The 16,465-nt window shown below is 45.0% G+C and overlaps 1 protein-coding gene across 2 annotated transcripts; it reads left to right on the top strand.

The window, feature by feature from the left end:
• The first annotated feature begins 205 nt into the window (after positions 1 to 205).
• ache (acetylcholinesterase (Yt blood group)) lies at positions 206 to 16,048 on the top strand. 2 transcript variants are annotated; one of them, XM_068308233.1, is made up of 9 exons: positions 206 to 365; positions 11,192 to 11,715; positions 12,813 to 13,036; positions 13,124 to 13,384; positions 13,509 to 13,731; positions 13,948 to 14,181; positions 15,041 to 15,233; positions 15,371 to 15,549; positions 15,651 to 16,048. In XM_068308233.1, exons 2-9 carry the CDS (start codon positions 11,283 to 11,285, stop codon positions 15,770 to 15,772), a joined length of 1,869 nt encoding a protein of 622 aa, XP_068164334.1. In that variant the 5' UTR covers positions 206 to 365; positions 11,192 to 11,282; the 3' UTR covers positions 15,773 to 16,048. The 2 variants fall into 2 exon arrangements, with proteins under 2 accessions (XP_068164334.1, XP_068164333.1); XM_068308232.1 differs by having other exon boundaries at positions 15,371 to 15,570.
• Positions 16,049 to 16,465: the final 417 nt, after the last annotated feature.

The following is a 16,465-nucleotide window of genomic DNA, read 5'->3' as shown; positions in this document are numbered from 1 at the left end:
GATTGATTGATTGATTGATTGATTGATTGATTGATTGATTGAGTGTCTACGGTCAGTCACCTCCTGACACCACAGCCATTTTCCTGCTGCTGTTTGACAGGAGCCTCGAACATCTGTACTCTCGCGAGAGAAGCGGAGCGCTGTGTTTACAGGCAGTACTTATTGGCCCCCGTCCCCCCCCGGCCGTCACTGCCTCACTGTCCTGCGGTCGTGTCGGTTGAAGCCGCCCGTTTGGTCTTGGACACCCGGACGCAGGCGGCTCTCCTTCGGACACGTTCGGTTTCGCCGACCAGCCGCGGTTCGCTGCCAGCGGAAGGATTGAGCTCTCCGGTCGTCGGCTCGGTTCGCTCCGCAGGAGTAGCAAGGTAAGCCCGGAGCGGCGGTTCCGAGGCTGCTGCGGCTTCACGGCATGGCATCGACACGACGGGGTAAACCCTGCCGGTGCGTCCGGCCGGTGCGCCCGACCCTCCGGTCCGCGGCGACGCACCGCCGGTCCTGCAGCCAGTTTACCCCAGCTGTCAGATTTACCCCAGCTCCTGCCGCCTGTTTACCCCAGCTCCTACAGTGTGATTTACCCCAGCTCTTGCCGCCTGTTTACCCCATGTCCTACCATCACATTTACCCCAGCTCCTGCAGTCAAGTTTACCCCAGCTCTTACAGCCTGATTTACCCCAGCTAGTGCAGTCATTTTACCCCAGCGACTGCAGTCTGATTTACCACAGCTCCTACCATCAGATTTACCCCAGCTAGTGCAGTCAGTTTACCCCAGCTACTACAGTATGATTAACCCCAGCTCCTGCCGCCAAATTTACCCCAGCTCCTACCATCACATTTACCCCAGCTAATACCATCAGTTTACCCTTGCTCCTGCAGTCAGGTTTTACCCCAGCTCCTACAGTCAGATTTACTGCAGCAACGACAGTCTGATTTACCCCAGCTTCTACAGTAAAATTTACCCCTGCTCCTGCTTGCCTCCCCTTAATTAACCGCTACATCACTGGTATCCATGGTTACTAGACATTTGTCCGGCTCCAGAGAGCCGGTATGAGGTCAGAGTGGACGGTTGTCCCCCAGGGATGAGAGCAGGTTCCAGGTCCAGACCTGTGGGGTCTGATCCAGTCTGGTTGTGTGTTACTGTTGAATCTACACAACCAGACTGGTGTCACGATGAATATGTAGAAATAACAGGCAGGAACCAGTCCTTCTGTCAGCATGTCTTCTAGCAGGTTCTCCGGTCAATGGCTCTGGAGATGTTCTGGTTGAAGAAGCGTTAACTGTTGGGACCAGAGTCTTCCTCTGTAACAAGAGGCATCTTCAGATCCTAAAGCTCTCTCCTTTCTTCATCTTCCTCACTTGCCTGCTCTCCCTCTTTGCCTCTTCTTCATCTTCCTCAGTAGACTGTCTCACATCTGTGAGACTCTGTCTCTCTTTGTATGGTTGAGTAAGAATCACATGTAGTGTTTTAATGATACTGTTGAGCAACCATCAGATACAGAATACACTAACATTCTTTCTTCGGTAATCAGTTCTGGTTTTGGAGTGATAAAATCATAATTTCACTGTTTGTGTTTCACTGCACCTCCACCTTGATATCTCTCTGTCCTCTTGCTCCCTCCTCTCTCCGTGTCTCTCATCCAGTCTGTCTGTCCTCTCTTACTCTTTTATTGCCCTGACAACTGTAAACAATCAGTGAATTTATTCTAGTAGTGTTTGTGATATAAACATTGGAAGTTGAGTATCAATACTTCGTAAATGTAGGCATCAGTATAGTTTATCGTTTCACAGTCTATGTTGATGATCCATACATACTGGTATTATAAAAATACCTGTATGTACATGAGCGCTAACATGTGGGCGTGACTATACTTTCCCTCTTCTTGCTAAAACACAACCCAACGATTGATTTGGTAAGATGGCCAAGATAAAATAAATATAACCATCCATGTTGTAGTTGTAATTCATACACTCTGCAAATAGCATAAGAAAATTATTTAAACTATGTTTGACGATCGCACATTAACAGACTAATTTCTCATTACTCGTGGTTACTGTGTTCCAGGACCACAAGCGAAAAACGGAAAGTATATATTGTATTATTTACGTATAATTTAAACGTTAATGGACCCTTCCCAAACGGATATCAAACCACCTTAGAAGTTGCAGCACCTTTGGGAGCCGTTGAAATGGTTTCACAAAGAAAAAAATTCCGCTTCACAAGGCAAAAGTAAACTTGCAGGAGGAATTGTGAGTCTGGGAACGCAGTGCACACATGGATGCTGTCAGCCAATAGCGTGCATGTACGGTGTCATGTGACTACAGCTCATGGGAGACACTTGCTCCTCGCCTCTCGCTCTGTCCCTTGTCCTTGATGAGATGAAACTTACACCTCATTGTACAATATATTATATATGATTTTATAAATCCATGATGTAGTGAAACTGCACTTGAAGCGTGAATAAGCGAGGGATTACTGTATTCCCTTAAAGTTGTTCTTTTCAACTCTCAACTATATCAACTATACAATGTAGAGCAGAACAACGTGGTGAGATGATATAAATCTTAGCATGTACCCATGGTTGTAGGACAAGCACTGGCCAGTATGCTGTATTTCTTTTGACTGATGTCTGGGTGAGTTTGTTGCGTCTGCCAGGGTGGCACTGTTCATTTCTGAGATGTATTAGAATGTAAATCTGGCTCTATTTGGAGTAGAAACGTAATGTTTGTATCAGAAAAAAATGTCCTCTTTCATTTTAGCATTCATCCACCTCAAAAAATGTTCGTAGTCATCCATGGACCGTCTCTGCTGATGTGCATATTTATAACTCCACTGAAGCTGCTCTCTTAAGGCCCACTAGCTTGTGAAGCCTGTAAAATAACATGAGGTCACAGCTCTGCGAAGGCGAATCATCCCGTCGTAAGAGGCGACTGAAGTGTTTGTTGTGGTGAAGTGTTGGGGTGTGATGTGTGTAATTAGAGAATGTCTTTATGCATCTTTGTGCACACATGGCTGCTGTATGCTATTTGACCATTTTTTCTTCATAATGGCCACTTTGGTGCGCGCGCGCGCACACACACACACACACACACACACGCAAATGGGGTTTCAACACAGCATCAAGATTTCTCTCATCAATTTTTAGTTTTCATTGGGTTATATTTATACATTCTATAAAACACTATATTTTAATTTCTTGTATGTTTGTGTGAGGACTCGTGTTGAAACTTGCATTAGTCAGCATGTCGTTAATCATATGTTGGTATTACTGTTAGTGGCTTTAGCTTTGATCCATTGTTAGAATTGTTGGCTGAAGTCTCAGAGACTTGGATGTGGTGTTATCTCCTTAGAGCTCACATTATTCTGTTGATTATTCTGTATGTTCTCATACAGAAACTCTTGTCTCATCTCGTCTCGTCTCATCTCCGGCTCAGCTGCATGTTTCAGGGATGCTCAGCAGTCAGGGATGCTCGGCAGAGTCAGCAAAGATGAAGCTGTGGACAAGCTATTCGGTCATACTTTGCAGTTTGTGTATTTAAAATAAACAATAAAAGCCCATTATAAAATAATAATAAAAGAAAATAAAGATAAAAAAACATTAATTTAACCAATAATAAATGCAAGCAAGATGAAATTGAAAGACAAACTGGGGTTCCAGCAGTTGGGTTTGGATTGGATCATTGTCTCCAAGATCTATGAATTTGTAAGTGTCTCTCCTAGAGCATGAACAGACCATAATATCATCTCTCTAAGACTATTCTATTACATCTACAGACCATAATATCAAATCTACAGACCATTACATCACCTCTATAGACCATAGTAACACCTATACAGACTATTATAGCACATCTACAGACCATAATATCACCTCTACGGACCATAATATCACCGTCTGTTGTTCGGATTGGTTGGTTGAGTCAGGCAGATTGAACAGGCTGAGTGAGTCAGGTAGGTTTAGGTAGGTGATGTCATTTGTCAAACCCTACCAGGACCACTCTGATGTTCTGGACCTCGGGGTCAGGAGTTGTCTTTGTACAAAAGCAGTTTGCTTCTAGTGAGTAGAGCCAATCCTGATCCACAAAATAAGTGAAACCCACCTCCTATTGTTTCAGTAAAGGAGTTGAGCCTCGGCTGTGATTGGAGTTGGGTGGTTGGGGGTGACGGACTGAGACCTGAGGTCCACTGTCAGACAGGCTGGAGGATTTAAAGTGACAGATGTCCACAGAATCTCAGAGAGGAGAACACAACCTGGACCTGGGCCTGATTCTGATTCAAGTGGAAGCATCCTCCTCTTTGACCTTTCTTGAGGCAGTTCACACAGCCTGCATTATGTCGTTTTGTAAGCCATAACAGTAAATGTCATTTTGGCAGTTGGCATAGCACATTCCTCTTCTGCATTTCCAATGCAGCGATTGCCAAAGTGTAATTAAAGCTAGAGCTTTTACTCATATATTAAAGGTTGTGTGATTTCTGCACGGGATAGGGGCTAATATCAATAAGTGGTACCTGACTCTGCAATTTTGATCTCCGGGGAGTAGTTCCATCCTGCAGTTCTGTATTACAATGCTTGACTCTGACTGGGTCGCTCGTCCTTGCGCTTAAGGTTCGTATATATCGGTTCCTGCTGAAGGTGTCCGTCTTTAAATTTAAATTTATTTTTCTAACTTCAGGCTTCTATGCAATATTAAACAGGCGTGCCTCCATAGCAGCCTCTCAACACCCAGGACCTTCAGCATTTCAGGGTGAATCTCATCAACACCCGGGGCTTTGCCACCGTGAAGTTGTTTAACCACTTTGGTGACTTTACCCAGAGAGATTGATTCAAATCCCCCATCATCCTTCTGCTCTGCCTCTGCGACAGAGGACAGGTCAGTCAGGTTTATGAGTTTCTCAAAGTGTTCCTTTCACCGACCAACAACCTCCTCAGTCGAGGTCAAGAGTGTTCCATCCTTGCTGTACATAGCTTGGATGGTCCCCTGTTTCCTCTTCCTGAGGTGTCGGACAGTCTTCTAGAACAACTTTGGTGTCATCCAAAAGTCCTTCTCCTTCTCCATTCTCCAGTCCTTCTCCATGACTCCATTTGGTGTCATCCAAAAGTCCTTCTCTGAACTTCTTCCACACCCTCTGTTTTGCCTCAATCACAGCCGAGGCTACAGTCCTTCTGGCTTGCTGCTGCTCTGCAACTGCTTCAGGAGTCCCCAAGGACAACATGCCCCTTAAGGCCTCCTTCAGTCGGACGGCTTCCCCGACCACCGGAGTCCACAGCGCTGTTCGAGGGTTACCGCGTCTTGAGACACCGAAGACCTTGAGACCAAAGCTGCAGCTTCAACAGTGGAAGCTTTGAACATCGACAACTCAAGTTCGATGTCCAGCCGCCTCCACAGAGATACAAGAGGAGCTCCTTCAGAGGTGGGAGTTCCAGACATTCCCACTTCACCCATACTACTTGTTTGGGCTTGCCAGGTCAATCCAAGGGTTTCCCCACCAACGGATCCAACTCACCACCAGGTGGTGATCAGTTAACAGCTCTGGCCCTCTCTTCACCCGAGTGTCCAAAACACAGTCTGAGGTAAGATGATACGATCACAAGATCGATCATTGACCTCCGACCCAGGGTGCTCTGGTACCAGGCACACTTATGAGCATCATTGTGTTCGAACATGGTGTTAGTTATGAACAATCCATGACTAGCACAGGTGTCAAACAACATAACACCGGATTTAGATTAAGAAGGCCATGTCTTCCAATCACAGCTCTCCAGTTGTCTCCAGTTGTCTCCGTCATTGCCAATGTGTGCATTGAAGTCCCCCAGGAGAACAATGGAGTCCCCTACAGGGGTCCCGTGAAGGACCCCATTTAGGGATCCCAAGAAAGCTAAATACTCCGGCTTCTTCCCCCAGTGAGGTGACATTCCACTTCCACAAAGCCACCTTCTGTCGCTCGGGTCTGGTCCGTTGTGACCCCCTGTCTTCACTGACACCCATAAGGCAGCGCACCCGACCCCATCGGTCTGCCCTGCAGTTGGTGGGTCCTCAGAGGTAGGCTACTCTATATTTATTGTACATATTTATGGTCATGATTAAATCAGAGAAAAAGTGCAAATTGCCATTTTTCATAAGATAGCTCAAAATAATGATTAATTGGTATATTTACTTGGTAAATTGCATTAATTGTTAATTGAAGGTTAATTGAAGTGTCACTCGACTGTTTCATGCGCGGTTTTAACACTAGTTGTTGAGTGATGACAGTTCTTTCTCTTGCATCCTCCAGTCTTTCCTGTCTTTGTGCGGAAGAGAGCCACAGTCAGTCAGAATTTGATCACCTCAACCTTTTGACTCTTCCATGTTGTCATTGGAATCTTTCCTTGCGGCTTCATTTATCTTCTCCATGTGATTTGAACGTTGTTTCTATATATAGATATTATTTGACCACATGCACTTCTGCCGTGCATCTTCATAATGAAGCTACAAATAGCCGACCAAGCATTACAACTGCTTTTTTCAAGAAGTTCACTAATTAAATGATCAAACATTGTGTAGCAGGACGGTATCAGTGTGCTGATATTGGCTTCTCTGTCTCATGTTTTATCCAGCGAGACACATGGCTTGTACCCACCCCCATGAAATCAATCCTCCTGTGAACTTCATACACAAATTCCTCAGTCTAAATTGAGAAGTGAAATGCTTTCTCCTATCCAGCCCCAGGTCTCTCCACTGTCTCCCCCTTACTTCCTCTCTTATTTCCTCATCCACTGAAAATGCCTGTTTCCATCTCAGTTTTGTGTTCATGGGTTCCTCTGTCAAGGGTCAAGTTAATTTATTGGTCCAAGAACATAAAATGTTTATTGCCCCTTTATAATAAAATCACAGAACATGGATACAGACAGAAGTACTGGGAAATAAACGCTATGCAATAATATTTCTGTGTTCTTTGATGTTTGTCTGTGCGATGTTCATTGTTCATTATGATGTTGTTTGTTCTGTGTGATGTTTATGACATCCCGCAAAACGGTGATGTATTGTAATTGTCAGTGTTCGTGTGTTCGTTCGTCTGTCTTTCCGTCCACCAAATGTCTTCACAACCGTTGCACATAGAAGATGAAACAAAAAGCACATTAGTCCGGCAGCAAAGGGGATGAAAATGAGATGATAACCTTCACCTTCAAAAATTAGGTCAAGGTCAAATGTTCACTTTTATACCTTTTTAGGGACACATCTCTGAAACATGAGATATAATCACAAAACAAAAAGAAGCATTTTCAGGAAGCCAGACGCGCCAAAATGTCTAGGTCAGGGTGAAAGTTTGAATTCAGGGGCGTAGCGGAATGTTGCAGTCTCTGACAACCTTGTTGTTCTGTGTGATTTTTTTTTGTTCATTAGATGTTGGTCTTTCGGTGTGATGCTCGTCCGTCTCTATGATGTCTGGTGTTGAACAGGTTGTGTGGCTTTCAGAGAACTTTTTCCACTCCTCTGTTTATGTGCGTTGGAATCTGACCTTCTGTGGTCTCCGTTGTGGTCAGTTGCTGTATTTGCCAACTGACATGACTCACATGTACCAACATACAGCTTGCATGTTGGTACATGCTAACACGAGCTTTAGCGGACTCACTGGTTTTTATCAGATGTTTCTTTATTATAGACGTTTTGGTCTTTCATCACTTCTTCAATGGCTGCATTGAGAAGTGAAACTCTCAGGAACTGAAACTGGGCAGCGATCGATTTGTAATCAGTTTATGGATTTTGTCAAAGTCTAAATAACAACCAAAACAATCAAAACAAAAATAGAAGTAGAAGTTCAGCCTCAGGCTTTCATTTAGTTGTCAGCTTTATGTTCGGCTTATTGTCAAAGACCATCTCACTAAACCAACACACATGTAACTTAAATTAAGGACACGTTGTAAAGATATTTCAGGATCATAGTTTTTGTCGTCAGCTGACCTACCACCTTCCTTCTCCTCTCTTTCACCTCCACAGTTGTCACTGCTATTAATAATAACCATTCATGTCCCCCTCCTCATAAACTGTCCTGCATTCTCTCCTCTTCCATGAGTTTTATGCTGGTCGTCTAAATGATTCGACCAGCATAAAAACTGTTATTTATCAGCTTTCTTCTGTGAAGTTGTAGGTTCTTCTACGGGCTGTTTTACTCTGAACAAACAAATTTTCAAAAGATATTCGTTTTTGTTGGTTTTGCTAGCTTGGGACTTTTAATTTAACATGGACCGGTACCAACTGACCCAAGGACTGGGGGTTTGGTACCACAGGTCTGCTCTACAGGTAACTGGTAAACTGTTGGGGTGGCAGTGGTTCAGTGGTAGAGTGGACGTTGTATGATCCCAAGATCGGCGGTTCGATTCCCACTCCCGCCCAGCCATCCTCGGAGTGTGAGCTAACAGTCACTGCCAAGGCGCCCTTGAGCAAGGTGCCATCCCCTTACAAGCTGCTCAGTTGGGCACACCACGAACTCTCTGCCCATCACACTGCCTCCCCTTCTACTGGTTACTGTACTAATTGCATGCTTACAAGCCCCTAGTTTGCTTGTTTCAGGGGCCTGTACACAATATTGTATGTATGCATGTCTACATAAACATACATGCATATATGTATGTACAGTATGTAGAAGATAATTTCCTCGTTGGGGACAATAAAGTTGAGTTTCTTTCTTAAAATGACAAATGGCTTTCAACTCAAACTCTCTGTTTAAACATTTGTCCATGATTCTGCAAGGCTGAGGCCATCAGCTAACATGCTAACAGATGTATGAAACAATAGTAGCTCACACGCTAATAAAAATAGATGTAACTATATGAGCTAACACGCTAACAGATGTATGTAACCATAGTAGCATTAAACCTCACGTCTGTGTTGACCCTTCAACAACCACAGGAGCCAGTTGTTGTTTTCTCACGTTGGAGGCTGTTGTTTGTGTTTTGCAATGTATGGTTGTCATGGTGACAAGGTTAGCCTTGAGGCAATGCAAAGGATAGGGGGCAATTGTGTGTGTGTGTGTGTGTGTGTGTGTACTATTTCTGAACGGTGACATCACATTTCAAACACACACTCATGGAGTCGTACTAATATCGTCAACATGGACTGTGCATGAAGAAGAAGAGGTTTGATTATTTTCTTCATGATGGAGCAGATGAGGTGGATCAGGTTTCTGAGGTGGAGGTGTCCCATGCTCCAAAAACACCCTGTGATGTCATGGTGATGTCACTGAAGTTGTCCAATTATGGGGCGGGGGGAGACGTCAAGAAGAAAGATTTGAAGACAGGGGATGTGAAAGATGTTATCCAGTTGCATTGTGGGAAACATGGGATCCAGTCGACGTACAGTAGTTTCCAGACAGGTTATTTTCGTTAGGTTCCGTCTGGTTTGGGTATGAGTTCTTCGTAACAGTCTGGACTTGAATGACGTGTCTATTTGTAGCAGCGTTAGCACACACGAACTGTAATCTGTGTAATTAATTAGGGAATACAGAACCCACAGCTGGGATCAGATGAAAACATAATACTCAACAGCATAGATGTCACTCTGTAGCTGAGCCCAGCAGAAACCGGAGCTGGACGCTATTTCTTTAATGACTTTTTATGAGGTGTAACAGCTCACACTCATATCCACATGGATTTACTCCTCAGAGCAGTGCCCAGATGATTGATTGGTTGATTGATTAATGGACCCTTCAGGTGACATACCATCAATCATCATCGTGCAGATCAACTTGTCCTTCATGAGGTAGAAACTCCAACTGGTCAGGTGGTTCCCTCTGACTCCTGGACCAGTGTTTATGTTTTAAAGTATGTGTTTTCTTCTAAATCTGGACCATAAATCGAGGTCATTTATTTAGGGAACACATCCAGAGCAGCAGGAAGCAGAAGGTTAGAGCTGGTGTGTGTTTTTTGGTTGTCCCAGCAGCTCTACCGACTCGTGATGAACAGCGTAACCCTTGTTACCAGAGGCTCTGGTCAGCTAATAGAATCATGGTCTGACCTCGTTCCTTTGACCAGTCTTCCAAACAAATGCAACAGATAAATTGATTATTATTGACTAGGTTGACGTCCATTCACCAAACTATAACTATCACAGGTTGTCCTAGAGGTATTAGACCCAGGGTCAAATGGACCCATCAAAGGGTGAGGCATTAACAGGATTTTACCCTTAGGTCTCATGACCACACACCTGTCCTCACCTTGGTTCTGAGTGCTGGGGGGCTTTCAGCACCATGCAACTGACAGGAAATAACCTCAACCCCAATCCTAACCCTATTCCTACCGCTAAACCTAACCCTGACTGTAACCTTAATCCCTAACAATAACCTCTATCCTGAACACTACCTCTAATCCTTCACTGTAACCCTAACCGTAACTCTTAACCCTAACCGTCCCACGCTGAACAAACATCCTGGTATTGCAGCGTTAGGGTTAAGACCAGGTTCACAAAGTGAAACAGTCCAGGTTCACACAATGAAACAGTGCTAGTAGATACTTATAAAGCTGCATCTGTTAGTCTACTCTTGAAAAGGTTTTCGTTGATCAATGGGTCAATCACTTCCTGTCTCTATAGGATAGGAAGGACCTCAAAATGCTTGTGACCTGTTAAGATAATGCTCATCTGCACTCATATGGGGGCAGTACAGTGGTTACTTTGTGTCGATGTCTGGTTCAGTGTGTCAGAGCCACACTCATCATTGTGTCTTCATTATGTCCTCCTACAACAGTGTGATGGAATAAATGTCCAACAGTGCAGCATCTAAAGATGGAGCCTCAGTGGGTTGAGATCAGTGACTTGTTTCTGCAGCTCGACTCATGTAGATGAACTACCAGTCTCTGCTCCACACTGTTCTGTTGTCTGGTGTCTGTCTGGTGGCTTTTAAAGAAGCTGTTCTAATAATGAATGTGATCATTGGATGCCTGATCAGAGCGCGTCTACCTGTACACTCACCATTGCCCCTAGACAGTCTAGAAGTGTTGCTTGTGTGATAAGTTGTGTTACGTTGTGTGATGGAACACTGGTTCGTTTGTGTCGGGATCGTCTGCCTGCCTGAAACAATCTACCTTGATGGCTCGTCCAGACTTACCTCTTCCTCTCCTCTCATTTCTTTCCTCATCTGATTTCTTCCTCCCTCTCAGTCTGTTCTCAATCACTCTACTTCACTCTAATCACATTACCTTCTCTCTCTTGCCCTTGTCTGTAGAGCTGAGGCGAAGCAGAGCAGGCCCTGTCCTCTGATTGGAGAAGAAACTGCAGCGGCTGCTACATCCACAAAAGCCATCTGTGTCTCCATCATGCAGACGTCCGTCCTTTATCTCCTGTCCCCAGTCTTCCTCCTGTACCTCCTCATTCCCACCTGCTCCACCCAGAGCGAGGGAGACCTCGTCGTTCAGACGCGCAGCGGGCGAGTCCGCGGCGTCCGCCTGTTGGTGCCTGAACGCAGCTTCGTCACCGCCTTTCTGGGCATTCCCTACGCCGAGCCACCGGTGGGGAAACGGCGTTTCCGCCGGGCTGAGCCCAAACGTCCGTGGACGGGGGTGTATGATGCCAATTCTTACCCCAATGCCTGCTACCAGTATGTGGACACGTCATTCCCCGGCTTCCAGGGCAGCGAGATGTGGAATCCCAACAGAGAGATGAGTGAAGACTGTCTGTACCTCAATGTGTGGGTGCCCTCCTCACCCAGACCTCACAACCTCACCGTCATGGTGTGGATCTACGGTGGAGGTACGGGTCTTACTCAGTAGGATAACTAGAAACAGGACACTGCTAATAAAGTTGATAGACATTGGATTCCCGTTTATTATTATATGTAGAAAAAACAGTTTTGATGCTGGTCATATCCACCACACCTTAAAGGACGGTCTGTGCAAATATAGTCTGATGCCATCACGTTCAGTCATACCTTTTGTTATTGTCTATTACTTCTTGAAATACAAATTTAACCTGAAAAATGTGACTGGACTCGTGAAATGTTTGACCTTAAACCAGTCTGTGGCTCAAAAAAGGTTAGTGACCATTGCTTTACTGTATTGATGTTACACAGTTAAATGCTGAAAATCACGACACAGACTGGGAGAAATAATACAGAATTATTGCCCTTTAACAACATGGAGTTATTTATAATAAAATACTGTAACCATAGTAGTTGGAGGCGTCATGTTAACCAGTTTGTTGTTATATCATAGAAAAACCTTACTTGGTCAACTTTTCCAAAAAGATGTGATGGTTACTGTCTCAAGAACTTTCAACATCACTATAATTATTATTATTATTACTGTTATTATCATCATCATCACTACATCTCTGTGTGTTGCTATGGACGAGAACCGACAGGCTGAAAGGGAGGAGTCCTGAACAGTCAGCCAATCATTCAGGCCGTGTTACCGTCACACACTGTTGAATGGACTGATCCGATTACAGACACGGCTCATTGATCAGGGACAGTGTTCACTGTGGTGATCATACATGTGTCCATCATATTATTTCCCAAACATTGATATCCTGATCATCGACTGGCTGCTCTGAGAGAACACACCATTCCACCAGCAAACCCCAACAAGCAGACCAGTGCTTCTTTACGGTACAACAGAAATTGGATTTCTTAGCCAGTGGCTTCAGCTTTCGTATGACATTTTTAAAAAAACCAGATTCTTAGTGCAAAAGTTTTAATTTATCACTTCTAGACATGACTTTCATTCATCTCAAGTGCTTTCCAAATGTTCAGGGGTATGTTCTACCCACCCTGATGTTTGAGACAGGAAGTTGTCCCTATATGTTGTGGTACTTTGGGCTAACGTCTGCTGTGATGCTGACATTTCCAGGCTTCTACAGCGGATCTTCTTCTCTGGACGTGTATGATGGCCGCTACTTAGCTCACAGTGAAACCGTCATCGTGGTTTCCATGAACTACCGCATTGGTGCCTTTGGCTTCCTGGCTCTGCATGGCTCCTCTGAGGCTCCTGGGAACGTGGGTCTGCTGGACCAGAGGATGGTGCTGCAGTGGGTTCAAGACAACATTCATTTCTTTGGTGGAAACCCCAAACAGGTGAGTTCCTCACCGTTTCATGTTCCACACAGCCTCAGGTGGACTCATCCATCCTGATCCAGCGGCTTTCTTTGTGCCACCAAACAGGTCACCATCTTTGGGGAGAGTGCTGGCGGAGCTTCGGTCGGATTCCACCTTTTGTCTCCAGACAGTCGATCCACCTTCACGAGGGCCATCTTTCAGAGCGGGGTCCCCAACTGTCCCTGGGCCTCAGTTAGCCCGGCTGAGGCCCGTAGGCGGGCCAAGCAGCTGGGCAAGCTGGTCGGGTGCAATGGGGGCAATGACACTGAGCTGGTGGACTGCCTGCGTGGCAGACACCCGCAGGAGCTCATTGACCATGAGTGGGAGGTAATGCCGACATGGGGTGTGTTCAGTGTGATGTCGTCATCGTGTAACAACAGTGTGCACCAGTTGTCCTCAGTCCAACCGGTCAGCAGAGGTACATTTGATCTGGTTATCCTGTTCCGTTCAGGTCCTGCCCTGGTCAGCACTCTTCCGCTTTTCATTTGTTCCTGTTGTGGATGGCGAGGTTCTCCCTGACACTCCAGAAGCCATGATCAGCTCAGGAAACTTTAAAGACACTCAGGTCCTGCTCGGGGTGAACCAGGACGAAGGCTCCTACTTCCTGCCATATGGAGCACCAGGCTTTAGCAAAGACAACGACAGCCTCATCTCCAGAGAGGACTTCTTGGCAGGTGAGGTGAAGATGAGACACTTTGGCGGCGTCTTTTACAGAAAGTGGAGCAAAGCTGCAGAGTTAATTCAAAAGACACAATTGGTCCTGTGGTCACAGTAAGCAGTGTGGTCTCCAGCTACTGATGCTTAGAAGACAACCATCAGTCTATGACCTGTGGGAGCAGACACGATGTTGGAGTCATTCAGCTGTAACTTTTACCTGGATTCTCCTCTAGGTGTGAAGCTGAGCGTACCACATGCTAATGATATTGGCTTGGAGGCGGTGGTTCTGCAGTACACTGACTGGACAGACGAGAATAATGGAAAGAAAAATCGAGACGCCCTGGACGACATTGTGGGCGACCATAACGTCATCTGCCCCCTGGTGCACTTTGCTCTGTCCTACACCCTCAAGGCCAGCATGGGGGGATCCGGCTCTGGGATGGTGAACAGTGGAGGAAGCCCACAAAGTAAGACGTGCAAATGTTCCTTTTATATTCAGCACCAACAACACAATGAATTATATCAGTATGAATGTATTGTCTCAACCTCTATCATAATTAATAAAACACACCATGTGGCTTTACTCTATGCTAACTAAACAGATTAGAAAAGAAAAAGAAAAGAAAAAAGAAGAAATGAAAGGATAAGGTATACGTTATTTATCCCAAACTGGGAAATTGAAATGTTGTAGCAGCATTCAGACACACAGAACAAACAGAAACAAGGAAAATATACAATGAAGAAAAATTAAAACATAAGGGTAAAGGGAATAATAATTATAATATTAAAAATATTAGCAATAATAATAATAATACCCTAGTATAAAGTTATTAATGTGTAATAATACCCTAGTATAAAGTTATTAATGTGTAATAATACCCTAGTATAAAGTTATTAATAAGTGTACAATAAAATACGTAGATATAATATCATGAATGGAAACGAACATAAAATTGACTCGTTCCACAAAGGCTTCAGCATCTTCTCCTATCATGACTGAAGTCATGTGAGGATCAACCCATGACCCACTGGATCAGGTCATGTTACCGGAAAATATCCAGAGATTGTGTAAATAATGACACAGCAGTAAGTTACTGAACATCATCCACGTGACAGGAAATAGACAAGTCCATGTCTTCAATGGAGAACAGTTCTAACAGCTGTGCTGATAGAATGGATGAAGTGGAAGGTTCCTGAATCACCTGAAGACTAACAGAACAACTCCAACAGACGTATCGATAGGTCCTTAATCCACCAAACAAAAGGCTGCTGGTGATGTCACCCATACAAACAAATGGTTCATCCTCATCTTCTCTCTTCCTCCAGCTGGTGTCTACGTCTACCTCTTCGACCACCGGGCGTCCAACTTGGCCTGGCCGGAGTGGATGGGTGTCATGCACGGTTACGAGATTGAGTTTGTCTTCGGCCTGCCGCTGGATAAGAGACTCAACTACACCCAAGACGAGGAGAAACTGAGCCAACGCATGATGAGATACTGGGCCAACTTCGCTCGAACTGGGTGAGGTTGAACTCCTCTGCAGAAACAAGTCTGTTCAATAGACTGAGACCGATGTGGAGGACTTTTCCCAGCAGGATGTTGTTGGTGATGACGGTGTCTCCTGCTGTCTTTTTTTTACCTCATTGTCATCGCTGCAGAAATCCAAGTGGGTACCATGATGGGATGGTGGACAGCAAGAAGCGCTGGCCTCTGTTTACCCTCAGCGATCAAAAATATGTTGGACTCAACACGGACTCACTAAAGGTCCACAAAGGTCTGAGGAACCAGATGTGTGCTTTCTGGAACCGCTTCCTGCCACGCCTTCTCAACATCACAGGTGATGCTTTGAACATAGCAGGTAGATAAACAGACAGATCGATCCCTACTGACACCTGACCTGAGTTCCCACCTCCAGAGGGTAACTGTCTCTCCTTCCAGATAACATCGACGAGGCTGAGCGCCAGTGGAAGGTGGAGTTCCACCGCTGGTCCTCCTACATGATGCAGTGGAAGAACCAGTTTGACCACTACAGCAAGCAGGAGCGCTGCACTGACCTCTGAGAGCCACGGCAGGGAGACCAGATGGTGGGACGGGGAGGAAGAACGAGGAAGACGTGGCCATTTTTCTCCATAACCCCTCAGAGAAGTCTTCACCCTGCGGTCCCTACAACACTTTGGCTTTCACCACTCAAACACTGGCACTGATCTTTATTTATACTATTTATTTATACGATGTTAAATGCATTGCTCTTTCTGTGTGTGTGTGTGTGTGTGTGTGTGTGTGTGCGTGTGTGTGTGTGTGTGTGTGGGTGTAAACTGAGGGCTGTGGAGGGTAAAAGTCATCAGTTTAAAAATATAGAATATTTAAAAATATAGAAAAGATGTGTCATCATTACCTCGTGTGTGTGTGTGTGTGTGTGTGTGTGTGTGTGTGTGTGTGTGTGTGTGTGTGTGTGTGTGTGTGTGTGTGTGTGTGTGTGTGTGTGTGTGTGTGTGTGTACCCATGACAGGCCCGTACCACTGTACCAGCACCTGCTGGTTTACTGTTGACCTCTTTTTTTTTTGGAAAGATTCCTTCTTTCCAATATTTCAGGTTTTTTTGTTGGACTCAGAGAAACTTTATTTGTGTTGAAGCGTTTTTGTCTTGTCGTCATGGCTACCGTTACTCGTTCCATTTGCTTGATTTGTGTGTGTGTGTGTGTGACCCCCATCAGTGTGTGAATCCACCCTGCAGTAGTTTAGCGTTGGTGTGTT

Source organism: Antennarius striatus, chromosome 23 (genome assembly GCF_040054535.1).
Source record: "Antennarius striatus isolate MH-2024 chromosome 23, ASM4005453v1, whole genome shotgun sequence".
In the NCBI taxonomy this organism is placed as follows: domain Eukaryota; kingdom Metazoa; phylum Chordata; class Actinopteri; order Lophiiformes; family Antennariidae; genus Antennarius; species Antennarius striatus.
This window is presented reverse-complemented; position numbering and strand designations above follow the sequence as displayed.

What these genes read in the sequence shown, in the direction of transcription:
- ache (XM_068308232.1), top strand. Translation starts at nt 11,283, where the DNA reads ATGCAGACGTCCGTCCTTTATCTCCTGTCCCCAGTCTTCCTCCTGTAC. An exon ending in CAGTGGAGGAAGCCCACAAA is followed by an intron (nt 14,182 to 15,040) that starts GTAAGACGTGCA and finishes CTCTTCCTCCAG; the next exon opens with CTGGTGTCTACGTCTACCTC. An exon ending in TGATGCTTTGAACATAGCAG is followed by an intron (nt 15,571 to 15,650) that starts GTAGATAAACAG and finishes CTCTCCTTCCAG; the next exon opens with ATAACATCGACGAGGCTGAG.